Consider the following 21,510-nt stretch of genomic DNA (forward strand, 5'->3'; position numbering starts at 1 on the left):
AATTTTTCTCTCAGCCTTCGCTGGAAAGGCCTCCAGCCACACCACCCAACTTGCAGAAGGCAAATGCTTATAGAGAGTTGGGGTTGTTCAGCCTGGAGAAGGCTCCAGGGAGGCCTTCCAGTACCTGAAGGGGGCCTACATGAAAGCTGGGGAGTGGAGGTAGGGCTACAACAAGGGGTAATGGTTTTTAATTGGAAGAGAGTAGATTTAGGTTAGAAATCAGTAAGAATTTCTCTCCTGTGAGGGTGGTGAGACACTGGCACTGGTTGCCCAGAGAAGTTGTGGATGCCTCACACCTGGAAGCATTCAAGACCAGGTTGGATAGGGCTTTGAGCAACCTGGTCTGGTGGGAGGCATCCCTGCCAAGGCAGGGAGGGGGAACTAGATGATCTTTACGATCCCTTCCAACCCAACTATTCAGTGATTCTATGATCTACAGTATATTACTATAGAGGCAGTCATTAAAAATGTATAAATAGTAGAGGAATAAACACAAACCAGTATCATAGTAGGTACCCAAAATGGACCAATATGAAAGATCTTACAGTGAGGCATTGTAAGAAACAAGGGAGGATCTGGTCTGATCTAAGAGATATATGATATAGGATGCAAATTCAGAGGACACTGGGATTTATTAACTCTATTGCTCACTACACAGCTTGTTTTCACATAAAAGGAACCACACCCTGACCCATGAAATAATGCCTTTGGAATTACTTTCCTGTCAAGATTTTTCTGTCCAGATTAAACAAGTTCTATTTTGATTCCTGTACTAATATGACTAATATGACATTTTCACATTCCACTGAGTAATGCTACCCATGTATCTCATCTTTTAACAATATTCTAAAAACCAACCTGAAACCAGCTTGTGAAGATTGCACAGAAAACTCAGTGTTTGTCTGCATAGCTGTTGGGAAGGACTGTTGTGACTGCTGTTTAACTTCCTGCCAGCACCCCACTGCAATAGTGAAGGTGGATGCTGGCATTGGCATAGTCACATAGTAGTGCCAGCTCAAGACACCTGTAAAAAATAAGAACATTTGTACAGACTCATCAGTCACATCATCCATTCAGTACTTGACATTTTCATGTATTTGAGATTTTGGGCCAAACCTCCCATGTTAAATCCTGGCATTTTTATTGAGGAAAGAAAAATAATGTTACCAAGACACGTAAGAGCAGTCATATATAACCACCACAGATTCAGTAGTTTTTACTTAAATCTGCAACTTTCCTCCACCTGCTGAAGGCTTTACCTGTAAACAAATCATCCATAAGTGGGATGCTATTAATGCAACTTAATGCGACCCTACTGTTAAATCAGACATGAAATCCAATAATACAAAGACTAAAATTCAACTCTTTCAACCCTGGACCAACCACCCTGTGGTTTTGCCTTAACAGTGTTATGTCACACAGAATATAATATTTTCTTTTGTGTTTTAGACAGTACCAAACTGATAGGCAGGTTCTGACAAAAAATACTAGTAGCCTTAGTTATCCAGAGGTACATGATGTGCTAAACAGGCAGGGAGAAATAAAAGTTTAGAATCAGACAGAATATTGCCTAAGTCAATTTTTTGGTCAGGATAATCCAGGAGCTGCTAAAACAAGACTAAAGAGTCAATTAAAAGGTAAAAAGATGCTAAGTATTATCATTATGGGAACACAGTGTTGAAAGACAAGGAGTACAGTATAGGATGACTGTATGTATGATCACGTTTGGATAAACTGGAGGATGCTTTAGGACAGTGTACTTTCCATTAATCTAAATGTTGTTTAGGTTTTTCATTTTTTCCTTTAAAAAGGGTACAGTTTAAGAGTCACGTTCAAGCTCCCACTTTTGGTCACAAATAGTTATCCATCATTCTGGACATCATCCCTAAATACACTGAAGAATTTAAAGTTATCAGAAGTGGTCAATATGGATTTACCAAGGGTAAATCATGCTTGACCAATCTGTTAGCCTTCTATGATGTCATAACTGGTTGGCTGGATGAGGGGAGAGCAGCAGATGTCATCTATCTTGACTTCAGCAAGGTTTTTGACACTTTCTCCCATAACATTCTCATTAGGAAACTCAGAAAGTGCTGCTTGAATGAGTGGACAGTGAGGTGGATTGCAAGTTGTTTGAGGACAGAGTTCAGAGGGTCAAGATCAATGGCATAGGGTTGAATTGGAGGCTTGTAACCAACAGTGTTCTCCAGGGGTCAATACTGGGTCTGGTCTTGTTCAACATATTCATCAATGACCTGGAAGAGGGGACAGAGTGTATCCTCAGCAAGTTTCCTGACGATACAAAACTGGGAGGAGTGGTTTACACTCCAGAGTGCTGTGCTGCCACTCAGAGGGACCTGGACAGGCTGGAGAGCTGGGCAGAGAGGAACTTAATGAGATTTAACAATACCAAATGTAAGGTCCTGCACCTGGGGTGGAACAACCCCATGCACCAGTATAGGTTAGAGGCTGACCTGGTAGAAAGCAGCCCTGAGGAGAAGGATCTTGTAGTCCTGATAGAAATAAGTTAACAACGAGCCAGCAATGCACCCTGGTGGCCAAGGAGGCCAACGATATCTTGGGATGCGTTAGGCTGAGTTAGCCAGTAGGTCGAGGGAGGTCACTCTCCCCCTTTATTCTGCCCTAGTGAGGCCACAGCTGGAATATTGCATCCAGTTCTGGGCTCCACAGTTCAAGAGAGACAGGGAATTGCTGGAGAGAGTCCAGCAGAGGGCAACAAAGATGACTGGGGGAGTAGAGCATCCCTCTTAAAAGGAAAGGCTGAAAGAGCTGAGGTTGTTTAGCCTAGAGAAGAAAAGACTGAGAGGAGAACTTATCAATGTCTATAAGTATCTAAAGCGTGAGTGTATGGAGGATGCAGTCAGACATTTTTCAGTAGTACCCAGCAATAGGACAAGGGGCAATGGCCATAAACTGAAACACAGGATGTTCCAACCAAATATGACGGAAAACTTCTTTACAGTGAGGGTGGCAAGGCACTGAACAGGCTGCCCAGGGGGGTTGTGAAGTCTCTTTCTGTAGAAAGGTTCAAGGCCTGCCTGTGTGATATAAAGCTCAAGGGGAGCTCCCCTCCTTCAGTGGGGAGGTTGGACTAAATGATCTCTAGAGGTCCCTTCCAAATCCAATGATTCTGTGAAATACAGCTACTATACCATACTAATAGGTGTTATGGTTTGAGGGGACCAGGCAAATTGTTGACAACTGTAAGAGGAATTAGAGAGAGGGTTCTTTCAGACCCTAAAGGACCCGGGAGGGTCGGAGCAGAGAGAGGTCAATATTATCTCACACTTACTGCCATACTCTATAAAAGCCAGGAGAGCCAGAAGCTCAGTTTCTTTTTCTTGCACCTCTCTTGCTTCCAACTGGTGCTGGTCAGAGGCTCCAGTTTTCTTTTCAATTGGCCACGTGCTCTCCAGAATCCAACTCTATTGGGTGCTGTGAGGAGCTGTGGACCTCCCTCCTGAAGCAGCCTTGCAGCAAGGGACACTCACCCACCTATTCCTGTGACCATCAAGATCAGTTTTGTATGTACCTGTATATACGTCTATAGATCTGATCCTCACTTGATGTGTTACTCCTTTTTTTTTTTTTTCTTTTTCATGTTACAGTAAACTTGTTCCAGGTTCAATATCCAATCTTTAAGTCTCTCTTTCTTATTCCCCTTCTGTCTTCCCTTGGGAGGGTGGGAGGGTGGTAACAGAGAGCAGTTCTGCCCTCTGGTTTGTGGTTCACCCTGACCACTACACCAAGTCAATGGGCTATTTATACTTGGAAAGACTCAGATTGACCTAAAACCTGCTGAATCCTGTGTAAATTACTGTAGCTGTGGCAACTATGGAAACACACAAACTTCAGTTATTTTAAGAGAACATTAATACTTGGTCCTTTCAAATAGTATACTGGCCAGGGCTGTGGAACACTATCAAAAGGAAAACAAAACAAAACAAAAACAATCCAGTAAAGGCCACAAGGCACAGAGGAAAGTAAATAAACAAGTGCATCTAAGCATCTCTGGGCTGCCTACCTTAATAACCACTGAAAGTGAAGCTGCTCACAGGAAGGACAAGCAGAAAAATATTTTCTTACAGAATCACAGAATTGCTGGAGTTGGAAGGAAGCTCTACAAATAATCTAGTCCAACTCTCCCACCAAAGTAGGATAACCTAGAACACTTTACACAGAACTGTATCCAGGCAGGTCTTGAATATCTCCAGAGATGTAGACTCCACAACCCTCCCTGGGCAGCCTATTCTAGTGGTCCGTCACCTGTAAAGTTTTTTGTCATATTTAAATGGAACTTCCAACTTGTTTCAACTTGTACCTGTTGTTCCTCATCTGACACTGGAAACTACTGAGAAGAGCCTGTCCCCATCTTCCTTGCACCCACCCTTTAGATACTTGTAAGGTTCCCCCCTCAGCCTTCTCATCTCCAGACTAAAGAGTCCTAGCTCTTTCAGCCTTTCCTCATAATAGAGATGCTCCAGTCTCCCAGTCATCTTTGTCACCCTCCTCTGGATTCTCTCTTGTAGCTCCCTGTCTCTCTTGAACTGTGGAGCTCAGAACTGTAGTCAGTATTGCAGCTGTGGCCTCACCAGGGCAGAGTAGAGGGGGAGAATGACCTCCCTCGACCTACTGGCCACAGTCTTCTATATAAAACCTAGGATTCCATTGGCCATCTTGGTAGCAAGGGCACACTGCTGGTTCATGGATAATTCCTGTCTATTTACTGTCTTTGTTTAACAACAAATCTTCCACCTCCTATTTAGTATGACAAAACAACAAATACTATTTGTGAAGTCTTTTAAGAGGCAGATAAAGCCCTGCCTGCTATACGTCCTAGTAATCCCTTACACTTCCTCACTTCATTCCACTTTTGCAACACTCATCATTACCATCAAAAACCATTTTTGCGTATATTGTCAGGTGAACATATACTACTCGGAGAATTTTCCTAACCTCTCATCAGTATGTAAACAGAAGGCACTTATTTGCTCCAAACAAATCAAGAACAAAGAGGATAGCTGTTTTGCAAATTTCTGCCCCCCACCCCTTTTTTTAAAAAATTCACTTACCAAAGCCACAAATGAGCCAAGGCAAGCAAATGTCACCTTGAGAGATAGAGGTCACTCAGGACAGCAAAAATGTATTCTTGTGAAGTATTAAACTCCTGATGTAAAGAGTTCCAGATTTATACTGTCTCTACACACCTAACTGGGGCTCAATCCATTTGCAACAGGGCTTTTAGATGTCTCTTGCATTCATGCTCTATAACTGTGTAGGGTAACCATATATTTATCCTATAGCTATTTGTCATCAACAACTGAAATCACATGCACTGGCATGACAAGTGATAGAGCACATCCACTGATCAGTGACTGAAATGGTCTTTATACTGGCAACGTCTCTCTACAGCAAGCATCCATGAAGAACTGTCTTGAATAGTCTAACCCTCATTTATCTTCTGTCTTCTTTTCTTACTACTGGTAAGACTGTCTCACAGCCTGTCCTTCTCTCCTGTGACTTCACTTCCTTTCTTTAAGGTCAGTGCACTTTGTTTTGCTTTACTGTTTTGTTTTGTTTTTTTACTTCATCTGTAACCTTCAGATCTATCCCAGGGACTGGGATCATGAGATCCACTCGTCCCCGCTTCACTCATCCTTCCCCGGGATGCCCTGTGCTTTCCCCAGGCTACCGTGGAGACAGTACCAACCCTAGGGTTAAGAGAAAACAGTGCAGCTGAATCGGGGAGATGGCTTTCTTTACCAAAAATACCACTCTGTGCTACAAAACCAGCATTTTGTTCCACTAATACATTTTCAAATTTAGCAAGGACACTTTGGGAAGAACAAGAAATTAGACTAGACTTACTCCATGAGAAAAGAAGAGGAAGAGCACCCCAGTGCTTTTATTTGTAATGTTTATACCCTCTCCTTACAAGCAGACTTAATTTAAAAGCAAGTTGATTCCTATGCATAATTATTTAGGCAATTATAATACTTTCAAAGTATGTTGTCTACAGGCAATTCTGAAAATAATTTTCCAGAATATTTTTTTTTCTGTTCTACAAAGCAAATCTATCATGTTGTAACTGTACAAACCATGCAGTAACAATCAGCTATTCTATGAAGTATAACTGGAAGACATCCCATGCAAAATTTAGAACTACATTTAACAAGGGCAAAAAACTATAATCTATTTATACTAGTGCAAAAGAACCATTTAAAGGCCATTTATTTCTTCTACTTGAAGCAATAATGATGAAAGATGTAATTACTTCCTAGAATTTTTAATGCCTTTCTCTTATCTTCTGAAACCATTAAAAATGATTGAGTTCTGTGGAGTCCATTAGAACTGAAGAAACACCTGAGAGTCAGCAGCTGTTAATGCAAGAACCTTAAAGAGTATTTTTACTTACTAGTATATTTTCCCTCATTTCCACTAGCAAAAATGTGAACAGCACAAAATACAAATTATGTCGCTGAGTTACAAAAAGCCACAAAACTCAGCTACCTCTAGGGAAAAAGACAGCTAGCCCCACACAGCATATGATACACAAAGTAGAGGTATAAAACTACAGCTAAGTAAGTAGTTATGTCAAAACTACCATTTGACTGGAGCACCAGGGCTAAGAACCCTTCAGCTCTCCCAACTCTTTGTGATTTGAGGGGATCTTTGATCTCATCTGAAAGCTGGAATTTCCCACAGAGCGCCCTAAAACTCATGCCAGAGCATTAGGTTCAGCACTGGCTCAGAGGGATGAGTAGCATGTGATGAGCTGTCAACTCCTACACTGAATTTTCTGATACATGTTAGAGATCAATCAAGATGTAGTGGAGTCCTTTGTTTTGCCTTATGAAAAGTGAGTCCAAACAACAGCAACTGCTGTTGATGTTAGCTGTAGAGTAGTAGCAGTGACTTCTCTAGCACCATAGTTCCTTTCAATAATAGAATACAACTTATCCCTGGAACTAGGGAAGGCAAAACAAGATCAGGGACTGCACAATGGCAGAGTAACCACACAAAAAGCAGGCTGGTTGATTTCACACTGGAGTCCTGGAATGTCTACTTGTATATCACACTGGGCTATCTATTTCTTGAACATGCATCAAAACAAATGTAACAATGTTTGTGATTAAATAAATTACACCTGCTATTTGCTGAAAAAAAAGTAAAACTGAAAGTGTTGAAAAACAAATCCAATCCTTAAGCTCACATTACACACCCACACAGAGTAAAAGGTTTTTAGCTCCCTGTAAAGCTTTCTCCCAAAGCTCATTGTCAACTGCACTTTTCTGCTAGATTTTTCTTCTCCATAAAGAATGCACGGTATTTTTAAGCACTTTCAGGTCACACTTCAATTATTACCATTTGTACTTGAGTAAGTGACATAGCAGGATTTTCAAACAAACATGGCCTCACTTCATTTCCAATGACAGGATAAGCTACCCTGAAAGCCTTCCAGGTGTGTTTTTTAAAGCGCAAAGAGAAAAATTTAAGTTGAAAGATTTCATGTGCCCTGCATAATTGCCTAAGATAAAAGTCTATGTGGGACAAGGTATTTAACACAACAGATAATTAGAAGTCCTACTAATTAAACATATGAATTTGTATTCCTAAATTAATTAAGAATTTCTTCAAATCTTCAGATTACCACTTGAGCCTTGGGTTTGTTTCTTAAAACATTCCTCACAGTATTGCTCCTTTCCCTTCTTTCCTCTATATCTCTTTAGTACATTTTCTGAACAGCTCTCTAACACTGATTTGTCATTCCCTACCGTATACAAGCACCAAGACAATGAGGGTCTCACCCACAATTGAATCTTTGAGAGTTACTGGAGTACAACGCTTACTACTTTTAAAGAAACACAGGAACCCTTGCTTCATGACATCAAGATAAGTATAAATAATTCTATGTGCTGCATAAATCTATAAGCAGTAACTTCCACACTCTCAGGAATTGTATCTTGAGGAGAGGTGGAAGGAAAAGTGTAAGGGCAGACATGCAATATGTGTTCCTGCTGCTTCTCTTCTGTTCACTAAAGTTCAGCACAAAACTTGCCATTGTCACATGCCTCCTAAAAGAGCCAGGATTAATGTTACCTTTGGTTCTTCTCAGTTCACTTCACACTTTCAGTCACCACTTCATATAGCACAGTGAAGTTAAAATGAGTAATATTTTCCCTATCGGCCTTTCCATTAATGACTTCTTAGAGTGTATCTTGTTTTAACAGAGTTCTTAGGAAAAGAAACACACTGGGTTAGCCTTCAGAAAATTAAAACAAACAAATGAAAAAAAAACCATACACAACAGCAAAAAAAATACACAAAACCAAACAAATAAATCCTCCAAATAAATAAAAAAACCTCAAAACAAATAAAAGTTCTAAGTGGCACATGAATTGCCAACATAAACTGACACACTGTAATAACTACAAGGATTTAAACAAAAGCCCATTATGTTAGCCACAGCGTGACAAGGCTGACTTTGGGTGGCTAAGCCCTAGTGGTCTATTATTAACAACATGGTACCTTGATATCACTCTCAACATTCCATGAATGGCATTTTTAAGTGGTTTTCCCCACAACAAGTTTTACTTTATTCAAGTATAAATTTTTAATTTTAAACTGTAACAACAAAAAATATTAATAAACAAGTAATTTTTTCACAATACAGCCTTTTCAACTAGCTAACTGGTCTAAGAAAGTATAAATTTTAACCGACCTATGACAATTTATACTGCCTGAAACTTCTTCCAAGTTTTCTATTTCTAGAAATTCACATAAACACCTTCTTCACACACCTGATGTGGCAATAACTCATTAGCAAGGTCTAAGTGTAGATTAAACTAACTAAACAATGATGGTACAGCAGCTTTTCTAGTCTGAAGTCAAAAGCACTCTTCCTTTCTTGATGCCAAAACAGGACAGTATTACTGTCCAAGTGATCTGAGCAGCTCATCATGGCAGTTTTCCATATTTCAACTATAGAGACAAGGCTTGAAACAGGCTTCACATATGGCCAAAAATGTTCAGACAATTCCATGGAAATGGACTAACTGATGGTCTCAAATCAAGATTACTATCATACTTTTTCTTCCTCCACACATAACAAACTTGTCTCTTTAAAGGGGAAGAGAGGATTATTTTTTTTCCACAAACACCAAATATGTACCTTTCCCTATGTGCTACTTCTCATCAGAACATTAGAAAACACTCTGCTTTACAGATTATCTTGAAGCTAGAGGGAGCAAGACATACTTTGTATTATTACACATAGAACTGCCTTAAAAACCTCCGTGTCTGTCAAAGAGAGGTTTAGAGAAGTTTAACCAATACAGAATAAAAATGCTTGCTTGCTTATTGTTCCACAAGTTATGATCTACCAATGCAAAAAAAAACAAACCCCAAGCCCCAAAGACCAGATTTTCAGTGCAGTGACCTTATATTCTTCATCTGTTTCTTATGCTTCAGGAAACAGATAAGAGAAAAGGACAGCTTCTAATTATTGACATATTTGGACTGAAGAACTAAAACTCAAATTTAACTATCTGCAAAGGCCTGAAGTTGTCAAGAGCCTGATAAGGTACTTCATCTATTAAATGTTCAACTGCAGAGAGATTAAAACATGGCCAATTTATGACAAAGTCTAAGTCTGGAAAAAGTAAAAGGAATAGAAACACAGAAAAAAGTAATTAGAATTAAAACAGCAAAATGTGGATGCTTCAAGTTCTTACTAAGTGGTCTTGAAGCTTTGAGCAGGCAACTTTTCCATAAACTGACATTGAGACTACAGATGGACAGGTAAAGTGCTTTTAAGCTGAGGAACTTCATTTTTTCAAAAATCATGTATTTACTAAGCTATGTTTCCAATTATAAAATTATTGAAAATAATTTGCTATAGAAAATATGTTTCACCTTCTCGAAGCTGAACTGGTTCTGCTAAGTTTTCACCACTCATTAATACAACAAAGTCTGCAGTTGCTCGGACTGAGGCTTGCCATGTTGACAAGGCAACAGGTGGTTCTTGACATGGGAAAAGGGCTCTGTTGTTTATTGGAGATCCCATCGTATAAACACATGGCCTGATGGAAGGAAAAGAGATTGAAGTTAGAGTTACAATAATAAAGACTGAATTCAGTTTTCTCTGAAATCAAACCTAGTGTCGTACTGAGCTGTGGGGTTTTTTTTAACCTCAGTTATGCAGGTTTCAAACTTGTATGGCATGAACCAATCAAAGTACAATCTAAGTTACGTAAGATAGGATGAAAAAAAGCAAGATTACCACAATAACTCTTACATATAGCAGAAACTAGTAACTCCAGTCTTTCCCCCTCCACGTAAGCCTTACAGCTTCGTACAATACCTCTCAGCTAAATACATAAGGTCAAATAAGGCTTCTGAATATCTTCTGAAAAAGCCATCGCAGGGCGTCACCGTATCTATGACACCTCCCTGTTGTTATCACAGTAGTGCTTTTGTTATCATTAATCTTATCTCTCTGTACAACCTGGAGGATCTGCCAAACTTAGAGCAGCCTTGACCCTTCCTTAGTCCAAGCCTCCATAAATCTTGATATTTTTACATTTGTAAGTAATTTTTGTAAGTAATTTTGTAAGTATTTTTACATTTGCAGTAAGGTAATGCCAAATTTCACCTGTCATTCAGAATTTCAACCACAGGACATATAATGAGAAGAAAGGATTTCTTCCCTATTAGCCTCTGCCTCCTTCTCACTTTTTCACACAGCAGTCTTCCTGGTAGCATTGTCCTTGCAGTTTCTCTCACCCTCTCCTGGGCATCCTTTTCATCTTCTGACCCTTTCTAATTCCAGTTGCAGTATTTCATGCCAGCCGATTTCTTTTTAGCAGCTTAGACACAGCTGAGGAGGCAACAAGGTCTATCATTAACTCCTTCTTAGCTTGCTATTGCTGGTGCATAATAGTTCTTGGTTTACTCCTTAGGCTTGCCAATTTAGTAAAGAGGGCTTTAAACTAGAGTTGATGGGCAAGGGGATCCTCAATCCACCCTACTGCCACCACTTTGAAGCCAGTGCCAATAACAGATGCCCTGGGCCTGGAGAAGGATCACAGGGTGAACAGCCACATACAGGAGAATGTAAGCCCAGCCAGTAAGGCAGCTTCAAGGGGGGCCCAACTTAAATGCCTCCATACCAATGCACATGGCATGGGAAAGAAACAAGAGGAGTTACAGAGACGTGTGCAGCCTGCAGGCTATGATGTTACCGGCATCACTGAGACATGGTGAGATGGCTCCTATGACTGGAGAATGGGAATGGATGGGTATAAGCTCTTTAGGAAGGACAGGCAGAGGAGAAGAGGAGGGGGTGTCATCCCCTGCATGAGTGACAAGCTGGACCCTGGGGATGGATGGGGAGCTGACAAAGAGCTTATGGGTGAGGGTTAAAGGGAAGACAGGGGCAGAAGATATCATAATGGGGGTCTGCTACAAGCCACTGGACCAGGCTGGCCAAGCAGATAGGGCCTCTACAGGCAGACAGACGCAGCCTCACATTCAAGCCCTAGTCCTCATGGGGGATTTCAGCCATCCCAGTATCTGGAGGGACAACAGAGCAAGGCACCAGTAGTTCAGGAGATTCCTGGAATGCACTGATGACAAATCTTTTCTCCAAGTAGTAGAGGAACCAACCAGAAAAGGTGTTATGCTGGAACTTTTTCTCAGCTAGAAGGATGGGGCTGGTTGACAGGGCAGCCTTTGCCTTTGCTGCAATGACCAAGAAATGGTGGAACTCAGGATCCTTTGAGCAACAAGGATGATGTGCAGTAAGCTCACTACCCTAGACTTCAGCAGAGCTGACTTTGACATCTTCAGGGATCTGCTTGGTAGGGTACCATGGCATAAAACCCTGCAGGGAAGAGGAGTCCAAAAAAAGTTGGTCAATATTCAAGGATCACCTCCACCAAGCCCAGAAGCATTGCTTTCCAAAAAGAGGAAGACAGTCAAGAATATCAGGAGGCTTGCATGGATTAAGAAGGAGCAACAGGTAGTCTGGGAGGAGTACAAAGAACTTGTCCAAGCAGCCAGGGAGCAGGTTAGGAAAACTAAAGCCCTGATAGAATTAAATCTGGCCAGGGACATCAAGGGTAACAAGAAAAGCTTCTATAGGTACGTGACTAGGGAAAATGGAGGCCCTCTCAAAAAGGAAACAGAGACCTGGTCACATAAGATGTGGAGAAGGACTGGAAGAAGGAAGATCCACTAACTGTCAGAGAAGATCACGTTCAAAAACATCTAAAGAACCTTAAAGTGCACAAGTCCATGGGACTGATGAGATCCATTTGTGGCTCCTGAGGGAACTGGCATATGAAGTTGCTACGCTATTATCCATCATATTTGAGAAGTGGTGGCAGACTGGTGAAGTTCCCACTGACAGGAAAAAGGGAAATATAATTCACATTGTCAAAAAAGGAAAAAAGGAAAACCCAGGGAACTACAGGCCAGTCAGTTTCATCTCTGTGCCTGCCAAGATCATGGAGCAGATCGTTCTCAAGGCTCTGCTAAGGCACATGCTAAGGAGGTGGTTGGTTGCAAGCAACAAGGCTTCACAAAGTGCAAACTGTGCCTTACAAATTTGGTAGCCTTTTACGATGGGGTCACAGCATTAGTAGACAAGGGGAGAGCAACTGTCATCGTCTATCGGGACTTGTGCAAACCATTTGACCCTGCCCTGCATGACACTCTGATCTCTAAACTGGAAATAAAAGGATTCGATGGATGGACCACCTACTCGATAAGGAATTGGCTGGACAGACACACTCAAACAGTTGCGGCCAACACCTCAATGTTCAAATGGAGACCAGTGCTCCATGTGGTACTGGGCTTGTACTGGAACAAGATTTACATAGCACAGTTAAGTCACTGCAGCTTAACTAATGCAGGCTGGCTGATCTTTCAGCAAAACATGGTTGGAAACTGCCATTTCAGTAGGCATATTGTTAATGCACACAAAAAGAAGAGAATAATCTGGCTGTGTCTGTCAGCAAATAGAGCAGGACATAGACATCCAGTGAAATTATCAACAGATAACTGCAGTGGTGAAAACGTCAACTGGTTAGTTTTTAACCCAGTAAAACACAATACACAGCTATATGTGAAAGACCATTTATCTGTATAAATATTTAATTGTTTAATATCTTTGGAATAAATCTCTTTAAACTGAATCTGTTACCAACTTTGATATATATAAAATAATTGAGGTTTCTTCCACAAAAAAGAAACAGTGCATGGCAGTGAGCTCACAAAGGAAAGGAAGAGCTTGCTTTTTCACCTCTAGGACATTCTGCTTCCTCCTCACAATACTAGCCAAGATATTCTGGACATATTATTTACCATAAAACATTTGTGTGTTGGGAGGGGGTGGGAAGGATGGTTCCTTACTCATGAAAATTTTATCAAAATACACAGTATTGTAAAAAGGGATCCTAGTGGAGTTTACATGAATGAAAGGAAAGGTGGGATTAATGACTGCTGATGTGTATTTTTTATCAAATATTTATCATGCATTTGTGAAGGCTGTTTGGCTGGATACCATTGGTACAACCCAGTCTGAAGAGCAATATAGGAGATTTTCATATCCTTAAGAAATTTTAGAGGGAAGTGACTAGGAAAACAGGCTGGCAGAACAGCACTATGAAGAGTGTTGCAATGCTGTTGCAACGACAACACAAAAGACAGAACGTTCATTACCAAGACAATTAATGTAATTGCACTCTCAGAAATAACTTTTACCTACAGACTATGAAGTGTTTTATAAACACTGTCAATCAATGAGAACTAGCTTTTTTCCCTAAAACATGTTAATGATATATACACAGGCAGGTCACAAGTCACTATAATGAAGACCCACACAGTAAAGGAGCTAGAAAACTGGAGAAAGCCTGGTCAAGTACAGTCATCACTTGGAAACAAGTATAATAAGACTAAGACAGGGGTTACCTTTTTCCTCCAAATAAATAAATTTATTTACTTTCTATGCTCCTGCTTTACATCTAAAAATATTTTTATTTGCTTTGACCTGTATTTTTAGCAACTGCAATATGTTTAACAGCTTCTTCAATGTCATTCAGAGAAAGTTTCCTAAATTTCAAGTTACACATCTGACCAGTCCCTTAGGTATTCAATTTCTTGCATATCTTCTAATACTTCTTTAACACCTTAGGATGTATCATCTGACTGCATTTAAACAAAATTTAATGTCATAGGCATAGCTCCTGCATAAATGGTAGCAAAGACTGGAAATAAGCGATGATTGGCAGAGAAAACAATTGTGAATTACTTCCCTAGCAGTAAACAAAACACTCCAACCTCTTGTAAGCTTCTGTCTTTAAAAACAGCAGACAGTTTTGCTATGGATATGAACTGTCATACAGCTGGACTTTCTCAGCTCTATCCTGAAAAAAAAAAAAAAAGGTTGCTTTGGTTTCTTGGGCAGCCAATTCACAAGCACACAAGGGCTGGTTTGACTCTTCATTCCCTATATCACTGGCTTTTCAATCTTTTCCTTCTAGATTTGAAAATTAAAACCAGTAGACTTCTATTATTTACATGGATAATTGTTTTTTTTATAATGCTATTTCATTCTCAGCCTCCTCTGATCTAATATGGTCCTCTTACTTATACATCTTAGTGAAGCAACTTGCTTTTTGTATTTATTTTTTCTGAAGGAGTATCATCAGCCTTGCCCCTTGTACTCCAGTAAGCAGTGCCTCTGTGAGGACCCAGCTCTTTCTTCCTCTGTTCTGGGACTTCAGCATCCACTTGCTCTACCCACATTTGAGTATCATTTGTCTTGCTAGGCCATGAAACTTGCTCTAACTCTCAAAAAGTATTAAGTTCATTTAAAAAAACCCTCATTTATCATGGCCTTTCTTTTTAGTTAGGATGACTAATTCAGAGGAGCTATTTTCAGTTTTTCAGAAATACTTGTTTGTTGCCATCTGCATTTCCAGAAACATCAAATCAGTTCTATTCAACATCTGTCTACTTCTTTTTCTTTTTTTTTTTAATAATTTTAATTTTACTTCTCCAATTATACACATTCATCATTGGGAACAAAATTACACAAAGTAACAGGAGAGAATTCCCTACAGTTGATGGTAGTCACTTAGGATTTAGTCTGTGCCTTGCCTAGATTCTGCAGTATCTTATTCTCAAAAGCCTTGCCCCTGAAGAAAAACAATCTCTTTATTCCCATTCTGAATTTCCAGCATCCAAAAGCACAAAGTTATGCTAACTCATGCCACTGAAAAACAAACATCTATTTTCAATACACATTTTCCAGTTCACAGTTTGAAATGTTGAAAATCTAATTCATTTTTCCAATTTCTGCCCTGGAAAACTTTGCTTTTAAAATATAAAATATATTATGAAAATTCAGTGGATGCCTCAGACTCCATAAAGGCTACACATAAAGGGTTACACTGGCACAAACCTGTATTACTAGTGAAACAGGTAACTCTACCTGCAAAACTAACTTCACTACCATATTCCAAACAACTCCTACCAAGCATTCTCTTCCCCATGCTTATTTTCAGTTAGATTAGCTCCCTGTTATGCCTTATCACCCAGCTGTACACCCACCTATATCATCATAACTGTGGTGGAGAGAATGAGCATCCAGGTTTAGAGAGATGAAGAAAGGCTCTTTGACTAAGTGTATTTTGGTAGGTTACTTGCTCGTTCCTTTTTAGCTCTCCCTCCTGTTTTTCATTAGTACAAATTAGCTTCGTCGTTGATGCTATATTCTTAGTACACTTCAGAGGCAAAATAAAAACACAAAGCATTATGCTGAACTTCAAGGGTAATCAGAAAAACTTCAGACTAAGTAGGGAGAAACTGTGCAATCTAGCTTGGGAATCACTACAATTACCCTCTTTTTTGCAGGCCTACTGCAAATATGTTCTAAATATGGTCTAAAATACCCAGGTATATGAGAGTAATTTGTGAGTGACTTATAGCCAATACCCAGGCAATAGCCACTGCAAAATGCCAGCTCACAGTAGAGAAATGCAGTTCTCCTACGTACCAATCACTAAGGACTCAAAGAACAGTTTTAACCTCACTAGGACATAAAAGATGAGACACTTCAACAATTCTAAATCAAAACTTTGAAGACTGATGTTTGGATAGCAATCCTTCCCATACAAAATGGTGACATTTTGCTTCTCTGGCAAGTTCTATATAAACCAAAACAGTTTCAGAATTCTTGCTAACTGTTTTGCAACTTAAGAACATTAGATCTACTAAAATGTATTAATGTCCAATTCTTGATTTTTAGAAAATATCGTTGTTGTGACTGACAGCAGAAACATATACTTACAAATAGATTTTTTCCAGATTATACTTCCTTATACAGAAAGTTCATAAATGTGGATTTCTATGTGTAATGTCCTGGAAATGAGAGATCACTGCTGAAGAATTCACATCCAACTTCAGCTTTAGCTAAATATTCAAGAAACATGCCTGGCACATTTCTACTACCTTGAATATTTATAAATATTCTCAAATTTAGAACATTTATGAAAAAATCAATTTCTTTGAAAAAGGAATATAAATTGTGAACTAAATTTTAAAATTGCAAAAAATGAAAAATGTTATGTTTAATAGTATACTTTTATACAGGTTTTATTTAGTCCTTACTATATGCAACATACTGCATAGCACAGTCTGGTTGACTACAGTGTCAAAGAGTATGAGCTTCTAAGAGCTTGTCTTAAGAAGTAGCCAAATAGATTAATAGCTCTTGTCATCTGAACAACTGAAACTACTCTCTTCAAACACAATTTGCATTTCAAAACCTATGTGTCTTAAGGAGAGGCAGGCTTGAAACAACCAATTTCAAAAAAAAAAAAAAATCTCTTTTTATCTGAAGGCAAAAATTTATGAGGAATTGTGCCAGTCTCCATGACAGTGAGATCCAGACTGACACAGAGTCCTGAGACAGGTCTACAAAACAATTTGTTCACAATTTGTTCAGGAGAGCCTTTCAACTGGTTTTTTGCTTTTTCAGTAACATTAAATTACTTAAACAGGAAACTGTGGTCTGTTTTATTTCTTCACTAGGTACCAACTCCCTGGGTATTCTTCTAATGGCTATCTACCTCAGGTGCTTCAGCTGCACATTGGAGAAATGCAGGATTATTTGAAACAAATTAAGACCAATGCAGTTTAGTTATGTCTGTGATACAGTTGAACACTGCATTTGAAAAGATGCTTTTAATTATAGAACATATGCTAGCACTAGCACTTCTACAGAATTGTGTATTTATGCTTGCTTATCACAGCTTTCATAAAGGTAAAATATGGGTTAGGGATCAGTTGAGCAATGTGGACAGCCATAAATCGATGGGTCCAGATGGAATGCATGCAAGGGTGCTGAGGAGGTCATTGCTAGGCCACTCTCCATCATCTTTGGTAAGTTGTGGGCAACAGGAGAGGTGCCTGAGGACTGGAGGATAGCAAATGTCACTCCAGTCTTCAAGAAGGAGGACCTGGGTAACTATAGACTGGTCAGCCTCACCTCCATCCCTGGAAAGGTGATGAACAACTTGTTCTTGGCACCATCTCTAGGCATAACAAGGATGAGGGGGTCATTAAGAGCAGTCAACATGGTTTTACCAAGGGAAAGTCATGTTTAACGGACCTTGTAGCCTTCTATGAGGAAAGAACTAGCTGGATAGATGATGGTAGAGCAGTAGATGTGGTTTACCTTGATTTCAGTAAAGCATTTGACACTGTCTCCTACAGCATCCTCATAGATAAACTGAGCAAGTGTGGTCTTGGTGATCAGGTAGTGAGGTGGATCAAACACTGGTTGAAAGGAAGAAGTCAGAGAGTTGTAGTCAATGGGACAGAATCTAGTTGGAGGTCTGTGACTAGTGGAGTCCCTCAGGGGTTGGTACTGGGACCGGTACTATTAGATATTTTCATCAACAACCTGGATGAGGGAACAGAGTGTGTCCTCAGCAAGTTTGCTGATGACACTAAGCTGGGAGGAGTGGCTGACACACCAGAAGGCTGTGCTGCCATTCAGTGAGACCTGGACAGGCTGGAGCGTTGGGCAGGGAGAAACTTGATGAAGTTCAACAAGGGCAAGTGTGGAGTCTTGCATCTGGGGAAGAACAACCCCATATACCAGTACAGGTTGGGAGCTGACCTGCTGGAGAGCAGTGTAGGAGAAAGGGACCTGGGGGTCCTGGTGGACAGGAGGATGACCATGAGCCAGCAATGTGTACTTGTAGCCAAGAAGGCCAATGGCATCCAGGGTGTGTTAGCAAGGGTGTGGTTAGTAGGTCAGGGGAAGTTCTCCTCCGCCTCTATTCTGCCTTGGTGAGGCCACATCTGGAGTATTGTGTCCAGTTCTGGGCCCTCTAGTTCAAGAAGGACAGGGAACTGCTTGAAAGAGTCCAGTGCAGAGCCACCAAGATGATGAAGGGAGTGGAACATCTCCCTGATGAGGAAAGGCTGAGGGAGCTGAGTCTCTTTTAGCTTGCAGGAGACTGAGGGGTGACCTCATCAATGTTTACAAATATGTAAGGGGTGAGTGTCTGGAGGACAGAGCCATGCTTTTGACAGTGATGTCTGGTGATAGGACTAGGGGCAGTGGGTGCAAACTGGAGCACAGGAGGTTCCATGTGAATCTCAGGAAAAACTTCTTTCCTGTGAGAGTGACAGAGCACTGGAACAGGCTGCCCAGAGAGGTTGTGGAGTCTCCTTTACTGGAGACGTTCAAAACCCACCTGGACACATTCCTGTGTGATGTGCTCTGGGTGATCCTGCTCTGGCAGGGGGATTGGACTAGATGATCTTTCGAGGTCCCTTCCATCCCCTAAGATTCTGTGATTCTGTGATTAGTTTATGGAATACCCTACAAAAGAATGAAAATAAACCACCTTGAGACTATTTGCTACCATCATACTGCCTGACCCATGTCAAGTCATCTTTTCCTGCTGCATCACTGATTCATAGAATTGCATGTGTTTGTGTAAAACTGCCATGAGAAGTCTCTAAAGTAGGTATGATTTTTTTATTTGCAGGGAAAGGGAATAAAGGATCAAAACTAAAAGATGTAAGTGATTTAGACCCTTGAAAAAAACAACATTCAGATGCTCAAAACACATAGACAAGACACAGAGGAGATATAAACCAGCTGAGTGTTGCTAATGTTATTCTAATAGTCTTTAGTAAGGGGCAGGTAGACAAGAACATACTATGTTATCACAGGCCATTGCTTTATCTTTGAATGCAATCAAAATTCACAATTTTCATAACTAAATACACTATATTGAGTTAAATTTCCTAAACTCATACAAAAAATAACTTACTGGGCATGGGGAACAGAGGGGAAAGTGCACAAGGAAGTCACGAACATGACTAAGACATTCCAGCAACTGATCTTCTCATGGTTTAGCAGCAGAATTACCTAACTACCAGGTGTTTTCTTTTCCTCCCTACCATGTATGCCAGTGAGAAGGCTCTTCATTTCTACTAGCATAACTGAAATTAAAGATAACCATGTATATCTCTACTTCTGGAACAAAAAGCAAGTATGCAATTAGACCAACTTTCCTCCTCATCTTCCAACTTTGTTTCTGATTTTAGGTATCACAAAGAACTAACAGCCATTAATATCCTGCTTTGAAAATTAAAAGTAAAAAAATTACAGTTGTAAAAGTTGAGTGGATTGTATTTTCCTTCCTATAGAGAGCTTAACTTGAAGATTTTTGTAAATCAGTGTACTTTCACAAATACTAATAAAATGCTCATTCTTGCAGTTTCAGTTTGCAGTTCATTTACTATCATACTTCACATAATACATTAATGACAACTTACAAGTTCATTATGAGAGACTAAACAGGAAAAGACTGTATCTCTAAACCTACTACAATATTGATAAAAGACAGTTGTAAAACAATCCTAATAAATAGTATGTATACTGGTTTTTATGCTGTATGATCAGTTGTGTAAACCAGGAAGGAAAAGAACACAAAGCACTTCCCTATCCTCTGCACACACTTATTCCAATACACAACATTTATTTACTCCCACTTAGAATGAGCAAAAATGATCACTTAGATAGGCCTGAGGTCTGCAAGTCCACCAGGGTTTCCTGAGCACAGTTTGTCTGTTCTCATGTGGGACAGCAACAGGATTCATTCAAGGACAAAATGAAAAAAAATGGAAGAGGATGCTCATCATCTTCAGAGTTGTGCAGAATGACATGATTCTACATTCCTGCACCTATGTTTACAATCAACACGTTACAAGCTTTCAGCTAATAGTTACATACCTGCCACTTTGGTCTGTAGTCCAGGTAATAGATCTTCCCTCTGGTTTGGTTTTGTACCATATTCTTATTGCATGAGGAAAGTCTTTTGGAGTCTGTCTTCCTGATTTCCTTATCTCCAAGCTCCAAGTGCCAGTAGTAAACAGCAGCTCTCCACAGCCAGGCGCCTGGCTGCAGCGAGTAAAATGGTACAGCTGTTCCTTCCAGCAATCTGCAGGTAAAGTCACAAGTTCATGTACAATCTGATTCCTGACATCTTCCAACTCCTTTGAAGCACCAGCTAGCTTGGCAGACTTTGTGAATTTTTCAATGCCTGACACAGCAGCAACATCTACCTCCTCAACCTTTAGCACAGATAAATCACAGCAGTCCAATACCAGCACAAAATCCTTGTTTCCATGATTCTCTGTATTGCAGCAGTCCTCTGAACTAGAAATCCCAGAAGCCTGTTCCTTGTTGCTACGGTTACCATTTTTATCAAAAGGATCTTCTTCACCTTTACCACAGACAGCAAAATCATAATATTCCATTTTAGATGAAGAGGCACTCGCACTTGTCACACGGATGTGGTAGGGTTCAGATGCCCTTCTTTTACAGGTTTCATCAAACAGTGACTGGCAGCCGCCTTCGCCAGTACTGCTGCTTTTCCTGTACTGGCTCCCAGTTTCAAAGAATAAAACTATGATGCCTTCAATAACTTTACTTTTAAAATCCACATCCAAGTCCAACACATAGTGCTTTACAAGCATGTAGCTAGTGTTGGCCATTAAGGGCAAGTCATCCTTCATGGCGTCTAGCTGTGTCTCCATGTTCCAGTCTATTGGCCAGTAGTTTTACAAAGCCTTAGACATTTCCTACATATGATGTCTTCAAAAAGAGCAACAATATTCAGCCTCCCAGTGCCAAAAATAATTTTGTTTAATATTGCAGTATTGGAATCAACTGCAGTTTCTCTACTTTTCACCTTCTGTAAGGAAACAAAACAAAAAAATAAATCAGATCATTGCTTCACAACCGTTTCTGAAATGCACTATATATAAAAGTGAATGAAAGTCCAATTGCCTTATTAAAGATAGCACATCGAAAAGGTGATTGTGTCTTCACAGAATGGAATGTTTTGTTATATGTTTTAATATTTTAGAAGATAGATGGTTGCAAAAGAATAA

At 40.0% G+C, this 21,510-nt stretch overlaps 1 protein-coding gene across 1 annotated transcript in view; it reads right to left on the reverse strand.

Annotated features, from left to right (window-relative positions):
- LOC104397254 (chromosome unknown open reading frame, human C9orf3) overlaps positions 1–21,153 on the reverse strand; it is a 170,106-nt gene extending 148,953 nt beyond the window's left edge. Inside the window, exons 1-3 of the mRNA XM_010007203.1 lie at positions 20,348–21,153; positions 9,937–10,103; positions 859–1,024 (exon numbers count right to left, since the gene is read on the reverse strand). Of these exons, the coding sequence (XP_010005505.1) occupies positions 859–1,024; positions 9,937–10,103; positions 20,348–21,153 (1,139 nt within the window). The remainder of the gene's footprint in view (positions 1–858; positions 1,025–9,936; positions 10,104–20,347) is intronic.
- Positions 21,154–21,510: the final 357 nt, after the last annotated feature.

The sequence above is a fragment of the Chaetura pelagica genome, unplaced genomic scaffold (assembly GCF_000747805.2).
Source record: "Chaetura pelagica isolate M959 unplaced genomic scaffold, ChaPel_1.0 scaffold40, whole genome shotgun sequence".
Taxonomy (NCBI): Eukaryota; Metazoa; Chordata; class Aves; order Apodiformes; family Apodidae; genus Chaetura; species Chaetura pelagica.